General features: G+C 50.1%; 1 protein-coding gene across 4 annotated transcripts in view; it reads right to left on the bottom strand.

Annotated features, from left to right (window-relative positions):
- Nucleotides 1–19,883, bottom strand: part of LOC147121689 (roquin-1-like) — a 414,634-nt gene that overhangs the window by 9,088 nt on the left and 385,663 nt on the right. For all 4 annotated transcript variants that reach the window (XM_085982135.1, XM_085982134.1, XM_085982136.1 and 1 more), the window contains 5 exons: nt 17,284–17,506; nt 13,284–13,380; nt 11,987–12,131; nt 9,953–10,108; nt 1,070–1,182 (listed from right to left, as the gene is read on the bottom strand). In XM_085982135.1, the coding sequence (XP_085838261.1) occupies nt 1,070–1,182; nt 9,953–10,108; nt 11,987–12,131; nt 13,284–13,380; nt 17,284–17,506 (734 nt within the window). The remainder of the gene's footprint in view (nt 1–1,069; nt 1,183–9,952; nt 10,109–11,986; nt 12,132–13,283; nt 13,381–17,283; nt 17,507–19,883) is intronic.

The raw sequence follows: 19,883 nt of genomic DNA, 5'->3' as shown, positions 1-19,883 counted from the left end.
CCACCCTAACCCTGCCATGGTCAAAACCAAACCCAGCCTGGGCACAGACAGAATACAGTCAGCTCCACCCTAACCCTGCCATGGTCAAAACCAAACCCAGCCTGGGCACAGACAGAATACAGTCAGCTCCACCCTAACCCTGCCATGGTCAAAACCAAACCCAGCCTGGGCACAGACAGAATACAGTCAGCTCCACCCTAACCCTGCCATGGTCAAAACCAAACCCAGCCTGGGCACAGACAGAATACAGTCAGTTCCACCCGAACCCTGCCATGGTCAAAACCAAACCCAGCCTGGGCACAGACAGAATACAGTCAGCTCCACCCTAACCCTGCCATGGTCAAAACCAAACCCAGCCTGGGCACAGACAGAATACAGTCAGTTCCACCCGAACCCTGCCATGGTCAAAACCAAACCCAGCCTGGGCACAGACAGAATACAGTCAGCTCCACCCTAACCCTGCCATGGTCAAAACCAAACCCAGCCTGGGCACAGACAGAATACAGTCAGCTCCACCCTAACCCTGCCATGGTCAAAACCAAACCCAGCCTGGGCACAGACAGAATACTCTAACCCTCTCCAATTCAATTTTTCTCAGGATTTCAAAACTGTGGAACTCTTCACCCCAGATGCAGTTCCGGGCACATGGTGCACCCTCTGCTACCTTACCCAAGAGGTCATTGTTCAGGGGTCAGCCTGGGTGTCTGCTGGCTATTAGACACGAGAGGAGCTAACTCGGCACAAACAAGACTTGCACCTGGGGCTTTCGGGTCTGGATGTCTCAGTTAGAACAGTAATTGTTAATGGCCTGCATGAGCCGAACCTGTTCTCTTCAGATACCGGCGGTGAAAGTCTGCATTTTGTTAATGGCAAAGCACCTTGTGTTAAAGTGGACTCACAGCAAAAATGAGCTATTAAAACAGATCAGAATGGGGCATGGTCTTTTTCAGGGAGCCGTTAAAAATTCTGAGGCTACCATACAATATGTTAAGAGATTAAATAAGGGTTGCTAATTGTCGAGCTGTTCTAACAGGATCGCGGTGAAAAACATCGGGCCCTGTTTAGTTACCTGAGGGAAGGCTGCAGGTCCTCGGGGGCCTTATGCTGTTGCTCAGGCTGTCCATTCTCTGCCTGATTGTTAGATGCCAGTTTATACTGCATGTCCAATGAGGGCCGACCATCCTGTGTAACAAATATAAAGCGTCACAATCCATTGCAACGACATGCACTTTGGTCAAATTACACGGCTAGGAAGGATGTCACAATACCACCACAGTCCTTTAGTAATGCTGCAATTCTCTGGCCATCCCCCCTGTTGTGAGATTCATAGATAAAAGAAGGAAAAGACCTTGCATTTATCTCGCGCCTTACACGACGTTCCAAAGCGCTTTGCAGTCAATTAATTACTTTTGAAGTACAGCCATGGTTCTAATGTAGGAAACACAGCAGTAAAATTGCGCACAGCAAGATTCCACAAACAACAATGTGATAATGACCAGATCTTTTAGATGTTGGTTGAGTGATAAATATTGGCCAGGGAGAACTCCCCTGCTCTTCTTCGAAATGGTGCCATGGGATCTTTTACATACACCTGAGAGGGCAGACGGGGCCTCATTTAATGCCCCTCCCGCCTAGCCCTGAGTTAATGCCCCTCACTTGGGTTTAATGCCCCTCACCCGGGTTTAGTGTCACTGATGCAGCCTTCACCAAGTTCTTGTTTTTTGGATATTATTCGACTGACTTTAAGGGTCGTGCTGGGGTAGAGTTCAGCAGCTAACGTCTCATCTGAAAGTGCAGCTCTCCCTCAGTACTGCACTGGAGTGTCAGCCTGGATTATGGGCTCAAGTCTCTGGCTTGGGACTTGAACTCACGACCTTCTGACTCAGAGGCGAGATTGCTGCCCACTGAGCCGCAACTGACACCTTACTCTCTCCATTGTCGGACGGGTGTCACAGTACTGTCTGTTTAATGCTTGGCGGGTTTGAGTTTTATGACATTTTAGAGACACAGAGACTGGTTGAGGGGAATTAATGAGATTTGACAGTTCTGCATCAAACTAATTATAAATGTCACATTGTGACATCCAAGCGCTGAGGCACTGGAGCTGAGGAAAGCTATGGCAGAGCAGCTGCTGAACTCTACCCCCAGCATGACCCTTCCCCAGGATGCAAGGGGCATTAAACCCGTGGGAGAAAGGAAGGGCATTAAAGCTGGGCGAGGGGCATTAAAGCCGGGCGAGGGGCATTAAAGCCGGGCGAGGGGCATTAAGCCCGGGCGAGGAAGGAGGGGCATTAAACCCGGGCGAGGGGCATTAAACCCGGGCGAGGGGCATTAAACCTGGGTGAGGGGCATTAAGCCCGGGCGAGGGGCATTAAACCTGGGTGAGGGAGGATAATCCTGGACTAGTGAGCAGTTTTGGCTGAGGAGAGCAGGATGCGATGGTGATTTATGTGGTCCAACCAGATCTGGCGATGAATGGCTAAACCAGTTGTCCGTCATAAATGTTCAAGTCTGCGTCCATTGCACTTAAGGGAGCGGAGATGAGGGCTGTACCGGGGGAATAGCCAGTGAACGAGAGAGAGTAATGGTTTTAGTGGGGACAAGGGCATCAAAGATGGAGGCAAGTGCGTGATTGAGCAGATCGGTAGCTGCAGAAACGTCGTGGTGAATGGAGGACCAGAGGCTAGACAGTTCGGAATATGAAAGTGACTTGGGGGAGAGTTTTTTCCAGGGGCGGATACAGAAGGAAGTGGGGTCGTGAGAGGGATGTGGGTGGAAAGCGATACAAGGAAGTGATCAGAGATGGCTTTATCTGTGATTGACACGATGGGAGTAGCGAGACCATGTGAGTTGGCGAGGTTGAGGGGGTGACCGTGAATATAGGTAGGGTAGTTTATATGAAGGGAGAGATTAAGGGAGGATAGGAAGGAAGTGAACTCTCAGGAGAGAGAGCATGATGAGTTGAGATGGAGGTTGAAATCACTGAGGATGAGAAGTCACTCGGTGCAGAGGCTGAGGGAGGAAAGCAGTGAAGATATCTTGGTGAGAAACTTGGCATGGTACTTGGGTGGGAGATAGAGAACGAGGATTTTAAAGGAGGTGAGAGGGATGCAACAAGGTGAGATGCTCAAAGGAGGAGAAGGTGCCAGAGGAGTAGGGGGACAGACCAAGGTGTGATTTGGTGATAAGGGCCACACCGTCACCTCGCTGGTGTTGGCCAGACAAGTGGTGGAAGGTATAGCCAGGCAGGAAGGCATAATTTAGGGGGAAGGTGTCATCATCCGACAGCCAAGTTTATGTCAAGGCTCTGATGTCGAAGCGATCATCCACAATAAGCTCATGGACAGCAAGGGCCTTGTTCACAAGTGAACGGACATTCTGGAAGGAGATGTGGAGAGGGGTGGTGATAACTGATCTGCTGGCAGAGTCCACAGGGTCAGCATTGAGAGGGATGAGTGGGAAGTGAAGGATAGTGCAGGATAGTGCAGTGTATGTACCTTTAAGAGAGAACTACTTTTACAGCTCCTGTATACTGTAGTACCGGCAGTGACCACCCCTGTATATAAGCCTTGAGCATGCCTCTGTACTGCCAGTCTTGAGACTACCCTACTCCAGTAAACACCTGTTGATTGTTAAGTTACAGCCTCCGTGTAGTTATTGGAAAACATCATACTCTAAGAATCACGGCTCCAACAGTGGCGACGAGGTCGATTCGAATCTACCTGCAACTCTGCATTTCCCTTCAAGGATTCGCTCCGGGAGGGCGGTGGAAGAAAGTCGAGGCCAGAAGTACGGGCGTCAACCACGAGCAACCGCCCAGTCGTCCGGCAGAGAGTGAACATCGCAGGGGAGGCTGTTGAGAGCCGGGCTTGGTTCCCCAGCCACGACGATCCAGCAACAGACTGGCAACAGGTACAGTGCAGACCCTTCCCGGACAGTGGCAGCTGGAGCCGACCGACGGCAGAAAAAAAAAGCCGAGCAGCGTCGACGGGGTAAGAGAGAGGGTGAAGCGCACAGGGCGCAGCCGGGGGTTGAAAACCGAGCGGCGTCGAGGGAAAACAAAAACAGAGAGAGGGTAAAGCAGCAGCTGGGTTCAGGACCGAGCGGCGGAAACGGGAAAGGCGCACAGGAGAACGCGCAGAGCACAACCAGGGCTCAAGGGCTGAACAGCGTCCGCGGGGAGAAGAAGGGAGAGCGCGGGAGACGCCATTGAGCTGCGGAGAAGAAGGGAGAGTGCGGGAGACGCCATTTTTAGAAGCCGCAGCGGAGAAGAAGGGCGAGCGCGGGAAGAAAGGAAAGCGCGGGAGACGCCATTTTGTGCCAGCGGAGAAGAAGGGAGAGCGCGGGAGACGCCATTTTTGACAGTTAAATCACACCCAGGGATGCCGAAGAGTGGCAGTATCTCTGCGTTCGACAATGAAGTCGAAGACTGGCGACATATGTGGAACGCATTGAGGTGTACTGCAGGGCGAATGAAGTGCCAGATGCTAGGAAAGCACTGGTTTTGTTAAATTCCATGGGTGCAAAAACTTATGGCTTACTGCGAAACCTAATAACCCCAGAGAAGCCCGTGGGTAAGAATTTCGGAAGCATAGTAGAAATCCTACAGGACCACTTAAACCCCACACCGCTGCTGATAGCAGAAAGATTTAAGTTCCACAAACGGAACCAGCATAAAGACGAAAGTAATGCTGAGTACTTAACGGAACTGCGCAAGCTATCGAAACACTGCCAGTTTGGAATGGGACTAGCAGATACGTTAAGGGACAAGTTTGTGTGTGGGCTTCAAAGTGAAGGAACCCAGAAACGGCTTCTATCAGAAAAGGATCTTACGCTGGACAAGGCTTTCAGCATGGCAGTATCACACGAAGCAGCCGCAAGGGGCGCTGCAGAGATACAGCGGAGACCGCAAGAATATGGCACCAATGAAATGTCATATGGAGCAGGGAAGTGTTATCGCTGCGGCAGAACAACACACGACCAGAAGGATTGTTGGTTCAAGGACCAAGTGTGCAGACAGTGTGGAAAAGCAGGACACATAGCAAGAGTCTGCAGGTCAGGGAAGAAAACCAACAGCAAGAAATCTCCACAGGAGAAGTACAAAAAGGTACATAAGGTGATGGACAGTAGTTCAGATGAACAGAAAAGTGATACAGACTCCGGAAGCAAGGAGCTGGGTTGTCTGAAACTACATAAGGTAACCAAAATGGAGGATCACCAGACTATCTGGGTCACACTCAAGATAGACAGAGTCCAAGTGAAAATGGAATTGGACACAGGATCAGCCCTAACAGTCATAAACCAAAGGGACTACAAGCGGCTATTTTCACATATACCCTTGAAAGCTACAGAGATTGTCTTGAAGATGTACACGGGGCAAAAAGTCTACCCCAAAGGAAAAATAAGGGTGAAAGTGATATACAAAGACCAGGAAATACCTAAAATTGACCTATATGTATTGCCAGATGGAGGACCACCACTACTAGGACGTGAATGGATCCGGAAGATACAATTAGATTGGCATTCCATACAGGCACTGAAGGTTGAGGCCAAAAAGGATGACGACGTCACACCTGGACGACTGTCAAAAATGCTAACTGACGCAAAAGAAGTGTTCCAGGAGGGACTCGGAACACTAAAAGGCATAACAGCAACGATTAAAATAGAGGAAAATGCAAGCCCAAAGTTTCTTAAGGCCAGACCAGTGCCTTATGCGATCCGACCAGCCGTCGAAGCAGAGCTGGAAGGGTTGGAACGTTCAGGAGTACTGTCCAAAGTAGACTGGAGCAAGTGGGCTACACCCATCGTTCCTGTAATGAAGAGGTCGTTGAGTAATACGCCTGGGGAACCAAAGAAGGTCCGCATCTGTGGGGATTTTAAGGTGACAGTGAACCCAGTCCTTCACACGGTGCAATATCCGCTTCCACGGATTGAGGATATTTTTGCCTCGCTATCTGGAGGTAAACGCTTCACCAAAATTGATCTAGCCCAGGCGTACTTGCAAATGGAGGTAGAAGAAGCCTCGAAACAATACCTCACGATCAACACTCATAAAGGTCTCTACCAATACAACCGGCTGGTGTTCGGGGTAGCATCGGCTCCGGCTATTTGGCAAAGAGCGATGGATCAAGTCCTGCAAGGGATTCCAGGGACCCAGTGTTATTTGGACGGCATCCTGGTCACGGGCGAAAATGACAGTGGTCACCTTGCCAACCTGGAGAAGGTGCTCACTAGATTAAAGGAATATGGGCTACGAGCTAATCGCCACAAGTGCGAGTTTTTCCAGAAGCAGATCTCGTATTGTGGCCACGTTATTGATGAAGAGGGGTTACATAAGTCCCCTGAAAAGATTGAGGCAGTAGTCAAGGCTCCAGCACCGGAAATTGTGTCACAACTGAGGTCGTTCCTCGGGCTGGTGAACTACTACCCTAAGTTCTTACTAAATTTGTCTACAGTATTACACCCACTGAACACCCTGCTGCAAACGGGGGTACCATGGAAGTGGAATGACGAACGTGAACGAGCTTTCCAGAAGTGCAAAGAATTGATCACATCAAAAGAGGTGTTGGCCCATTTCAACCCAGCACTACCAATTCGTTTGGCATGTGATGCATCACCCTATGGTATTGGAGCGGTGCTGTCGCACAAATTCCCAGACGGGTTGGAGAGGCCAGTAGCCTTTGCGTCTCGGTCACTAGCCTCAGCCGAGCGCAACTACGCCCAGATTGACAGGGAGGCCCTCAGCCTAGTATGGGGAGTAAAAAAATTCAACCACTATCTGCATGGGCAGAAGTTCACCTTGCTGACTGACCACCAACCACTTGTCTCCATCTTTAATCCAAAGAAGGGCGTTCCGGTGATGACTGCACAACGGTTACAAAGATGGTCCCTTTTTCTAGGGGCGAACCAATATGAAATAGAATATAAAGGCACGAAACAGCATGGAAACGCTGATGGGCTATCACGCCTGCCACTGCCTACTGTGGAGGAAGCACCGGCAGTGGACCCTATCAAGATATTTTATTCGTCAATAATTGAACGATTGCCAGTAACTAACGCGGATATAGAGAAGGAGACCCGCAATGATCCGACACTGTCTCGGGTATATGATTTGACGGTGAGGGGATGGCCAACACATGGCGACTCACTGTTGCCAGCATTCTCATCCAGAAGAGAACAGCTGTCAGTATGCCAGGGGACAGTGATGTGTGGATCCCGAGTGGTAATTCCACCCAAGTTAAGGGAGAGAGTGCTAAATGAGCTTCACGAAGGTCATCTGGGAGGGGTGAAAATGAAAAGCCTTGCTAGGGCTTATGTGTGGTGGCTGGGGATCAATCAACAAATCGAGGATCTAACCAAGAGCTGCTCAGGATGCCAGAAGGTCCAAAATGCACCACCACATGCACCTCTACACCCATGGGAGTGGCCCTCCTCTCCATGGCAACGGGTGCATATTGATTTTGCTGGTCCATTCATGGACTCAATGTTCTTAATAGCAGTGGATGCTCACTCGAAATGGCCTGAGGTGATAAAAATGTCCTCAACCACTACAGAGAAAACGATTGCAGTCCTACGGACCATATTTGCCAGGAACGGCTTGCCAGAGCAGATTTGCTCTGATAATGGACCACAGTTTGTGTCCGAAGAGTTTCGGAAATTTATGAGAAGGAATGGGGTAAGGCATTACACATCCGCCCCGTATCATCCAGCCACAAATGGATTGGCTGAGAGGTTCGTACAAACCTTTAAAAAGGCGATAAAGGCCATGTGCGATGATGAAATTCCACTACAGCATAAGGTGGACAATTTCCTGTTAGCCTACAGAAATGCGACACATGCAGTTACCAACCAGACCCCGGCCATGATGTTCTTTAACCGAAGGTTGAGATCTCGTCTGGATTTGCTCAGACCAAATGTGCGAAGAAATGTTGAGGATAAACAATTCCAGCACATCAATGAGAAGCCGACAAGGAGCTTCAATGTAGGACAACCAGTCTTGGCCCGTGACTACCGAACAGAGAAATGGCAACCCGGAACGATATGCACACGGCAGGGGCCATTAATGTACACAGTGGATGTCGGGGAGAACATTGTGAGACGCCACGTCGATCAGATCTTAGCGTCACAGGAACGAGTCAACCCCATGTCTCGCGTACCTGGGGATGAACCTGACATCTACCTCAGAAACAGTAGCAGTGGAAACGGATGAACTAACCGACGAAAGGGGGCCAGAATCGCCTCCGCACCAAGAACAAGAACCTCAGGAAAGGCGCTATCCAGAAAGGATCAGGAAGTCGCCCCAAAGACTGAATCTACAAATGGACTATTTCTGTTTAATGTGCATGTTAAAGTGTTAATTGTTATTTGAATATTATGGGTACTGCTAATCTAAAAGGGGAGGAATTGTAGTGTATGTACCTTTAAGAGAGAACTACTTTTACAGCTCCTGTATACTGTAGTACCGGCAGTGACCATCCCTGTATATAAGCCTGGAGCATGCCTCTGTACTGCCAGTCTTGAGACTACCCTCCTCCAGTAAACACCTGTTGATTGTTAAGTTACAGCCTCTGTGTAGTTATTGGAAAACATCATACTCTAAGAATCACGGATCCAACAGATAGATTAGCCCCAGCGGGCGCGCTGGGCAGGAAGGACGGCAAGAGAGTTGGATGGGGCAGTTAGGATTGCTGCTCGCAAGGAGGCAGTGGCGAGTGCCTCGATGGGCTCTTCGGAGGATGTCAAGAGAGGCACAGAGGGAAGCTGTAGGCTTATCCAAGAGGCAGTTAAGCCTGGGGCGGCAGGAGAGTGTAAGGTCAAGGAATGCTGAAGGGTTGGGGTAGGGATTTGGGAGGGCAGAGTACCCGAGAGGGGAGAAATAAAAGGAGGCATGATGACAGGAGAGAGGGGCCTAGGAGGGGTAAAGAGAAAAGAAGAAAAGGGGAAAAAGGAGTGATGGGCTCGGGTCCAGAGCGGCAGCCAAAACGTACACGAGAATGGACACAGGAAACTCAAATTACGTAGGTGCAATTACATAGCAAGATAAGGATATGTATGTCCTGATAATAGACAGGAAATAAAGAGGAGACAATAGGAGGGAGTCCACAGTCAGAGGTCCCGTGGTGGGATAAAGTTGACGTAGGTAGGGTGGAGTGGGCATGGAGCATTGATGAACTGATGTCCAGGTTCGGAGACAAATGTGGAGAGCGAGTGAGTCCAGAAGCTATTTCAAGGGTAGTGCATCAGAGGACGCACTGCTGGAGGTATTTACGTGGGAATGAAGAGCCAGGAGGTGTGCAGAATCAATCGTGGGGCAGAGAAACGGTGGCGAAGTTAGAGGTCATCATAAGATCCAGAAGCGGTGGAGAAATGGACTACGGCCCGGGAGAGTGAATTTCTGGCCAGGAACCACACTGTAGTTGAAGCTGAAAACCAGTAGGACAGTCATAAGCTCAGTGGGTAACAGCAGAATGGGCTGTAGGCTAGACAAAGTTACCATCAAACTTAAGCAACAAAATAGCAGATCAGAGTCAACGCAGTTGTCTCTTACGGTGTAGTCCAGTAGAGAAGCGCCATCTTGACGTCCAGAGAAGACAAAGGGCAGGCATGGTCGGGGGATAGGCAGTGGGCCCAGGTAACTTTAAACTTGCAGATTGAACTTGTAGTTAGGACTAAAATGTGCCCAATATTAGAGCCAGGGGAATTCAAACAGTGGAAGAGAGGAGATTGGGGAGAAAGGGCAAAATGATGGTCAAGGATAGAGTTGCAAAGGAGGTCCCTAGGGAGCAGCCAGCCCAGGAGTCAGCTTGAATCACATGATAGGCAGGGTGTAGGTGCTTATCCCTGGGTGGGGACCTGTGGTGTTGGAGCTCAGTTACAATAAAGATGAGACAGTTTTGAAGAAATGGCGATTGGGCCGAGGCTTCACCGCGGAGACTCCCCAGCCAGCACCCACCGTTTCCAGCTCGTGCTTCCTCTTGCCGATCTCCCTCTCGACCTGGTGTAGCTCCAAGCTCAGCTGCTCGCTGGACATCAGGCTGGGCCATGAGGTATGCTGCTGTGGGCCGAGGTTGGTGACCTCTCGCTGCAGTAGCACTGGGCTATTAGCAGCCTGGAGCATGAAAGAACAAGCGAGTTCAGATCAGTGCATACCTCCAGACTTGGCTATTCCAACGCACACCTGGCTGGCCTCCCATCTTCTACCGTCGGTAAACCTGAGCTCATCCAAAACTCTGTTGCCTGTGTCCTAACTCGCACCAAGTCCCGTTCACCCATCACTCCTGTGCTCGCTGACCGACACTGATTCCCAGTCCGGCAACACCTCGATTTTAAAATTCTCATCCTCGTTTTCAAATCCTTCCATGGCCTCGATCCTCCCCATCTCTGTAATCTCCTCCAGCCCTACATCCCTCTGAGATCTCTCAGCTCGGCCAATTCTGGCCTCTTACGCATCCCCGATTTTCATCGCTCCACCATTGGCGGCCGTGCCTTCAGCTGCCTGGGCCCTAAGCTCTGGAATTCCCTCCCTAAACCTCTCCGCCTCTCTCTCCTCCTTTAAGACTCTCCTTAACCGACTACCCCTTTGACCAAGCTTTTTGTCACCTGGCCGAATATCTCTTTATGTGGCTCGGTGTCATAATTTGACTGATAACGCTCCTGTTAACCCTTCGTGTTACCCTCCTCCCCTCCGCGTTGCCCTCCTCCCCTCCCCGTTGCCCTCCACCCCTCTCCGTTGCCCTCCACTCCTCCCCGTTGCCCTCCACTCCTCCCCGTTGCCCTCCACCCCTCCGCGTTGCCCTCCACCCTCTTCGTTGCCCTCCACCCCTCTCCGTTGCCCTCCACTCCTCCGCGTTGCCCTCCACCCCTTTCCGTTGCCCTCCACTCCTCCGCGTTGCCCTCCACCCTCTCCGTTGCCCTCCACCCCTCTCCGTTGCCCTCCACTCCTCCCCGTTGCCCTCCACCCCTCCCCGTTGCCCTCCACCCCTCTCTGTTGCCCTCCACTCCTCCGCGTTGCCCTCCACCCCTCTCCGTTGCCCTCCGCGTTGCCCTCCACCCCTCCCCGTTGCCCTCCTCCCCTCCCCGTTGCCCTCCACCCCTCCCCGTTGCCCTCCTCCCCTCCCCGTTGCCGCCTTCCCCTCCCCGTTGCCGCCTTCCCCTCCCCGTTGCCCTCCTCCCCACCCCTCTGCGTTGCCCTCCTCCCCACCCCTCCGCGTTGCCCTCCACCCCTCCCCGTTGCCCTCCTCCCCTCCCCGTTGCCCTCCTCCCCTCCCCGTTGCCCTCCACCCTTCCCCGTTGCCCTGCTCCCCTCCCCGTTGCCCTCCTCCCCACCCCTCCGCGTTGCCCTCCTCCCCGCATTGCCCTCCGCGTTGTCCTCCTCCCCTCCGCGTTGTCCTCCACCCCTCCGCGTTGCCCTCCACCCCTCCGCGTTGCCCTCCACCCCTTCGCTCCGCGTTGCCCTCCTCCCCTCCGCGTTGCCCTCCACCTTTCCACTCCGCGTTGCCCTCCACCCCTCCGCGTTGCCCTCCTCCCCTCCGCGTTGCCCTCCACCCCTCCGCGTTGCTCTCCTCCCCACTGCTCCGCGTTGCTCTCCTCCCCTCCGCTTTGCCCTCCTCCCCTCCGCGTTGCTCTCCACCCCCCGCGTTGCCCTCCACCCCTCAGCGTTGCTCTCCTCCCCTCCGCGTTGCCCTCCACCCCTCCGCGTTGCCCTCCACCCCTCCGCTCCACGTTGCCCTCCTCCCCTCCGCGTTGCCCTCCTCCCCTCCGCGTTGCCCTCCTCCCCTCCGCGTTGCCCTCCTCCCCTCCGCGTTGCCCTCCACCCCTCCGCGTTGCCCTCCACCCCTCCGAGTTGCCCTCCACCCCTCCGCGTTGCCCTCCTCCCCTCCGCGTTGCCCTCCTCCCCTCCGCGTTGCCCTCCTCCCCCGGTTATCCTATTCTGTTTAGTTTCACACTAAGGCCTGCAGACACTCAGGAAGTTAGGTTATTTAGATACCTCAATCCCTCGGAGCTGGTTCTGCTGGCTGATCTGCTGGTTGACTTGTTGTAGCTCCAGCCGCAGTTGCTCCCTGTCTGTTGGAGGCATTTGGTGCACAGGGTGCTTCCCATGGGTGGCTATTTCCTGCATGTTTAGCCTCTCTCTGGAGTGTGGTAAAAAAATTAATTACTAAATAGACATTTGTGTATATAAAAAAAAACAATGACTAATTTTCTCCCTCCTCTCCTGAAGGTGCTGACTCTCACTGGGTTACAGTTCCATGGGCTCCACTCCCCTCCTCTCCTGAAGGTGCTGACTCTCACTGGGGTACTGTTCCATGGGCTCCACTCCCCTCCTCTCCTGAAGGTGCTGACTCTCACTGGGGTACAGTTCCATGGGCCCCACTCCCCTCCTCTCCTGAAGGTGCTGCCTCTCACTGGGGTATAGTTCCATGGACCCACTCCCCGCCTTTCCTGAAGGTGCTGACTCTTACAGGAAATTTTGGTTTATCCGGAGGTTGTATGTCCGGAATATTTGATCTAACGGCAAAAATCAGGAGCCGTTTTCTATAAGTTTTTTTAGATCTCGTTCTTTTTTTTCCCCAGTCAGGCACTGCAAGGTCTGTAGCTATAGCAACAGCTTCAGCTAGAGACGCTTGCAGCTGCAGCCGACTCTTTAGAAGCTGTTGCTAAGCAACAGTGTTTGTTGTCAGATACGGAGATGAAAACCTCTGTATGCTTCAACATTAAGTTTGTATGTCCGGCAGTTTTGATAGATCGGCAACACGCCGGTCCCAGATATCACAAAGTTTCCTGTACTTTGCTTTTCTCAAGCTTTGGTGGCAGCGAGGAACGCATCCTGTTGGAAATGCCGGGTTGTGGCGTCTGCCTCCTACCACTGACCTGCACACACTGATAAGGGTATCCCCCTTATGTCAAAACGTTATCCGCCTGTACATAGCAGCACATCCTAGCTTCATAGAATTACATGACATAGTATTTACAGCACAGAAACAGGCCATTCGGCTCAACTGGTCGATGCTGGTGTTTATGCTCCACATGAGCCTCCTCCCACTTTACTTCATCTCCCCCCTATCAACATATCCTTCTATTCCTTTCTTCCTCGTGTTTATACAGCTTCCTCTTAAATGCATCTATGCGATTCGCCTCAACCACTCCCTGTGGTAGTGAGTTCCACATTCTCACCACTCTCTGGGTAAAGCGAGTGGTGTTGTTACTCATTGTACTGCACTGAGGCTATCTGGGAAGGTGTTAGGGGTGGCAATTGATAGTTGGATGAGGTTAGAATGCTTTACCTGTCGATGAAATGTCCCTGAGTAGGCATGGTTTGGTGAGGCGAGTACGAGACAGGCGAGTTCGTCCAACTGCTCTGGTTTCCATATGGATTGTAATCTGTGGATAAAAAAAGGCAAGTTCAGAGAAATCTATGGTTTCACCTGTTTTAACCAGCTGGTATGGTGAAAACAGGAAGGACTATTGTCAATCTGAAGGGTTGTACTCAGTTGCCCCAGGAAGCCTCTCCTGTGAGGACAAGTACTCCAGTGACTGCTACCTGTTTTGAGGCTGTATTTGTGTCATACACCAGCCAGCCCTCTCCGCTCCACAACACTGCTGGCATTTGAAATTCACCGGTAGCTACAGGGCAGTAGACCTGCTAGAGGCTGGGCCTACCTCGCAGGAACCATTCAGCCCCTCGAGCCTGTTCCACCTTTCAATCAGATCATTGCTGATCTGTAACAACTCCACTAACTCGCCTCATCTCCATATCCCTCGATACTCTTAGCAGAAATCGATCCATCTCAGTCTTGAAAATTTCAATTGACCCCCAGCATCCACAGCCTTTTTGGAAGAGAGAGTTCCAGATTTCCACTGCCCTTTGTATGAAAAAGTGCAGATCACACCTCCGTGTAAACTCAGGGGAATTAAAACAAATCGAGTTGATGCAACCTGCCCTCATAATTTAACCCTTTGAACCCTGGTATCATTCTGGTGAATCTGCGCTGCTCCCCCTCCAAGGCCAATATACCCTTCCTGAGGTGCGGTGCCCAGAACTGAACGCTGTGTCCAGGTGGGGTCTGACCAAGGCTATGTACAACTGAAGCATCACTTCCACCCATTTACCACGTGAAAAGAGCGATATAAATGCTTGTTGTTGTTGTCTTCCAGGCCCCTTGAGATCACAGAATGATACAGCACAGGAGGCCATTCGGCCCAGCGTACCTGTGCCGGATCTTTGGTGGAGTTATCCAATTAATCCCACTCCCCTGCTCTTTCCCCAGAGACCTGTACATTTTTTCCCTTTAACTATTTATCCAATTTTCTTTGGATTGTTACTATTGAATCTGCTTCCACTGCCCTTGCAGGCAGCGCATTCCAGATCACAAGAACTCTGCATAAAAAAATGTTTCCTCACGTCGTCTCTGGTTCCTTTGCCAATCACCTTCAATCTGTGCTAAGGACCAATATTCCTTTAACCTGTTAAATTATTTTTTGTACCGGTCCACGATGTTTTATTTGTATTTGTGTAAGCCTTTTCTTTCAGCTTGATGCTGTTGCTTACCTCGTTTGTTGACCAAGGTTGCTTAACTGCACAAGTGGAGCTTTTGCCTTTTAGGGGTATGTGCTGGTTATAAGTGTACCAAATGCTTTTCTGAATATTTCCCACTGTTTGTCTGTTGGTTCACCCATTGACAATTCAGCCCAATTTACTGTGGTCACTTTATTTCTCATTACTTCAAAGAGTAGACTTACAGGACCAGTATAACTGATATTCACATTTGCACTCTCCGTGGAGGGAGTTTTATCAGCCTGTCAGGGAGAGAGAAGGAAAGAAATCCAGGAAGCATCCTCCTAACACTGATGGCTGACCAGGGAGCACTGAGGTCTCAATGGTCTGAAATCCTTCTAATTTACAACAGTTAATGTGGCTCTCAGGCCGACTTGTAGGATGGAGTTAATATCCATCACTCACTGGAATATCCGGGATGGAGTTAATATCCATCACTCACTGGAATATCCGAGATGGAGTTAATATCCATCACTCACTGGAATATCCGGGATGGAGTTAATATCCATCACTCACTGGAATATCCGGGATGGAGTTAATATCCATCACTCACTGGAATATCCGAGATGGAGTTAATATCCATCACTCACTGGAATATCCGGGATGGAGTTAATATCCATCACTCACTGGAATATCCGAGATGGAGTTAATATCCATCACTCACTGGAATATCTGGGATGGAGTTAATATCCATCACTCACTGGAATATCCGAGATGGAGTTAATATCCATCACTCACTGGAATATCCGGGATGGAGTTAATATCCGTCACTCACTGGAATATCCGAGATGGAGTTAATATCCATCACTCACTGGAATATCCGGGATGGAGTTAATATCCGTCACTCACTGGAATATCCGGGATGGAGTTAATATCCGTCACTCACTGGAATATCCGAGATGGAGTTAATATCCATCACTCACTGGAATATCCGGGATGGAGTTAATATCCGTCACTCACTGGAATATCCGGGATGGAGTTAATATCCGTCACTCACTGGAATATCCGGGATGGAGTTAATATCCATCACTCACTGGAATATCCGAGATGGAGTTAATATCCATCACTCACTGGAATATCCGGGATGGAGTTAATATCCATCACTCACTGGAATATCCGGGATGGAGTTAATATCCATCACTCACTGGAATATCCGAGATGGAGTTAATATCCATCACTCACTGGAATATCCGGGATGGAGTTAATATCCATCACTCACTGGAATATCCGGGATGGAGTTAATATCCATCACTCACTGGAATATCCGAGATGGAGTTAATATCCATCACTCACTGGAATATCCGGGATGGAGTTAATATCCATCACTCACTGGAATATCCGAGATGGAGTTAATATCCATCACTCACTGGAATATCCGGGATGGAGTTAATATCCATCACTCACTGGAATATCCGAGATGGAGTTAATATCCATCACTCACTGGAATATCCGGGATGGAGTTAATATCCATCACTCACTGGAATATCCGGGATGGAGTTAATATCCATCACTCACTGGAATATCCGGGATGGAGTTAATATCCGTCACTCACTGGAATATCCGGGATGGAGTTAATATCCGTCACTCACTGGAATATCCGGGATGGAGTTAATATCCGTCACTCACTGGAATATCCGGGATGGAGTTAATATCCATCACTCACTGGAATATCCGGGATGGAGTTAATATCCATCACTCACTGGAATATCCGGGATGGAGTTAATATCCATCACTCACTGGAATATCCGGGATGGAGTTAATATCCATCACTCACTGGAATATCCGGGATGGAGTTAATATCCATCACTCACTGGAATATCCGGGATGGAGTTAATATCCATCACTCACTGGAATATCCGGGATGGAGTTAATATCCATCACTCACTGGAATATCCGGGATGGAGTTAATATCCATCACTCACTGGAATATCCGGGATGGAGTTAATATCCATCACTCACTGGAATATCCGGGATGGAGTTAATATCCATCACTCACTGGAATATCCGGGATGGAGTTAATATCCATCACTCACTGGAATATCCGGGATGGAGTTAATATCCATCACTCACTGGAATATCTGGGATGGAGTTAATATCCATCACTCACTGGAATATCCGGGATGGAGTTAATATCCATCACTCACTGGAATATCCGGGATGGAGTTAATATCCATCACTCACTGGAATATCCGGGATGGAGTTAATATCCATCACTCACTGGAATATCCGGGATGGAGTTAATATCCATCACTCACTGGAATATCCGGGATGGAGTTAATATCCATCACTCACTGGAATATCCGGGATGGAGTTAATATCCATCACTCACTGGAATATCCGGGATGGAGTTAATATCCATCACTCACTGGAATATCCGGGATGGAGTTAATATCCATCACTCACTGGAATATCCGGGATGGAGTTAATATCCATCACTCACTGGAATATCCGGGATGGAGTTAATATCCATCACTCGCTGGAATATCCGGGATGGAGTTAATATCCATCACTCACTGGAATTTCCGGGATGGAGTTAATATCCATCACTCGCTGGAATATCCGGGATGGAGTTAATATCCGTCACTAGCTGGAATATCCGGGATGGAGTTAATATCCGTCACTCGCTGGAATATCCGGGATGGAGTTAATATCCGTCACTCGCTGGAATATCGGGTTTGATTGCTGACAGTAGCTGCTGTAGCACAGCTTGTCCCTGGAGCATACATTACCTGAGACACTGATGGGCTTGGTGGCAATGCCTTGTGAGGCCATAGCTTGCACAGGCCCCGTTGTCTGATAGCTGGTTTTGGAGGTGCGAGAAATGGCACCAAATTTGGAAACAGTTGGCAACTCCCCAAACGGGATGATGGGATCCTCCTCCTTGGTCTCAGCCGCTCTCCTCTGAAGGTCCAGATTCATCAGCTGCTCCCGCAGGCCCTTACCGTCAACGTTCTGTCAAAAGACAGGGAACTCATGAGTAACAGTCGAGTAGTGATTACTGCTTTGCACCAACATAGCTCTAGAAATCTGCCCGTCTCCTACTTAAGTTGCAACATTGCCTCAGATGCAACTCACCAGCAGCAAACCATTTTGGATCCTCACCTGATGAAGTGCACACAAAGGTACTAGGCTGCTATTCGGCTCTGCCTCCCAACACAGGGCAGCACTAGGGTTATCACGTCAGGCATTACATAGAATATGCAGCACAGAAACGGGCCAGTTGGCCCAACCAGTCCATGCCCGCATTTTCGTTCCACTCAAGCCTCCTCCCATCCTTCCTCATCTAACTCTGGCAGCATAACCCTCTATTCCCTTCTCCCTCTTATCTAGTTTCCCCTTAAAGGCATCTATACTATTCGCATCAGCTACTTCCTGTGGTAGCGAGTTCCACATTCTCACCACTCTCTGGGTAAAGAGGATCGCCTGAATTCCCTATTGGATTTATTAGTGACTGTCTTATATTTATGGTCCATAGTTTTGGTCTCCCCCCACAAGTGGAAACATCAAAACTGCCTGAAAAGACTTAACCTAGAACGCGAATGACTTCACTGCGATCACCATGACTAGAACCCTGGCGCCATCTCCATCATTACACACACTGGCCGACCCATTTCAAACTCGAGGTGAATGGAGGGCGGCTCAATAAAGAACGTTTGGGAGGGTTGGAATTTAATCTCAGGACATACAGAGTACACATACTACCCCAGGTAGGAAGGATTCCACGGATTACAACACATTTGTCTCTCGTGTGCAGTTACCACTTACATCCTGCACACAGAGTTCGGAGAACAGCAGTACACAATCATCGCTAACCGTCAATGATTCACCATTTCAAAGGGCACGTGAAATAAACCCAGCACAGAGTCAACACACACCCCGACTGTTCCAATGACATGGCCCTATCACTGCCCTTTGCAGTGTCCTTGGGTTTAATGCTTTGCAAATAGTTACGCCAATGGTGCAGTTAGTCAGCACACGGTCCTTTCACCTCTAGGGTTGAGACTGAGTGGTGCCTCATTGGCGAGAGTCAACTCTCCTCTCTCTTTCTCTCGCTGCGTTGTAATGGCCTTACATGACATGACTTTGGGGCCTGAACCTGCTTCTTCATGGGCATACACCCCACCCACACACCATTAAACTGCTGCGACTTATCACTAAACTCTCAAATCAAATAGAACACTAAGATTAGGTGTTGTTGACAATGATAATGCCAAACCGCTTCACACTTCTGAAGTTAATGCATATTATCACAAAAGCGTTACTCTGTATCTAACCCGAGCTGTACCTGCCCTGGGAGTGTTGGATGGGACAGTGTAGAGGGAGCTTTACTCTGTGTCTAACCTGTGCTGTACCTGCCCTGGGAGTGTTTGATGGGACAGTGTAGAGGGAGCTTTACTCTGTATCTAACCAGTGCTGTACCTGCCCTGGGAGTGTTTGATGGGACAGTGTAGAGGGAGCTTTACTCTGTATCTAACCCGTGCTGTACCTGCCCTGGGAGTGTTTGATGGGACAGTGTAGAGGGAGCTTTACTCTGTATCTAACCCGTGCTGTACCTGCCCTGGGAGTGTTTGATGGGACAGTGTAGAGGGAGCTTTACTCTTTATCTAACCCCTGCTGTACCTGCCCTGGGAGTGTTTGATGGGACAGTGTAGAGGGAGCTTTACTCTGTATCTAACCCGTGCTGTACCTGCCCTGGGAGTGTTTGATGGGACAGTGTAGAGGGAGCTTTACTCTCTATCCAACCCATGCTGTACCTGCCCTGGGAGTGTTTGATGGGACAATGTAGAGGGAGCTTTACTCTCTATCCAACCCATGCTGTACCTGCCCTGGGAGTGTTTGATGGGACAATGTAGAGGGAGCTTTACTCTCTATCCAACCCATGCTGTACCTGCCCTGGGAGTGTTTGATGGGACAATGTAGAGGGAGATTTACTCTCTATCCAACCCATGCTGTACCTGCCCTGGGAGTGTTTGATGGGACAATGTAGAGGGAGCTTTACTCTGCATCTAACCCATGCTGTACCTGCCCTGGGAGTGTTTGATGGGTCAGTGTAGAGGGAGCTTTACTCTGTATCTAACCTGTGCTGTACCTGCCCTGGGAGTGTTGATGGGACAGTGTAGAGGGAGCTTTACTCTGTATCTAACCCCTGCTGTAGCTGCCCTGGGAGTGTTTGATGGGACAGTGTAGAGGGAGCTTTACTCTGTGTTTAACCCGTGCTGTACCTGCCCTGGGAGTGTTTGATGGGACAGTGTAGAGGGAGCTTTACCCTGTATCTAACCCGTGCTGTACCTGCCCTGGGAGTGTTTGATGGGACAATGTAGAGGGAGCT

Source organism: Somniosus microcephalus, chromosome 3 (genome assembly GCF_052327205.1).
Source record: "Somniosus microcephalus isolate GS21.2 chromosome 3, FLI_Smic_1.0, whole genome shotgun sequence".
NCBI classification, from domain to species: Eukaryota; Metazoa; Chordata; class Chondrichthyes; order Squaliformes; family Somniosidae; genus Somniosus; species Somniosus microcephalus.
This window is presented reverse-complemented; position numbering and strand designations above follow the sequence as displayed.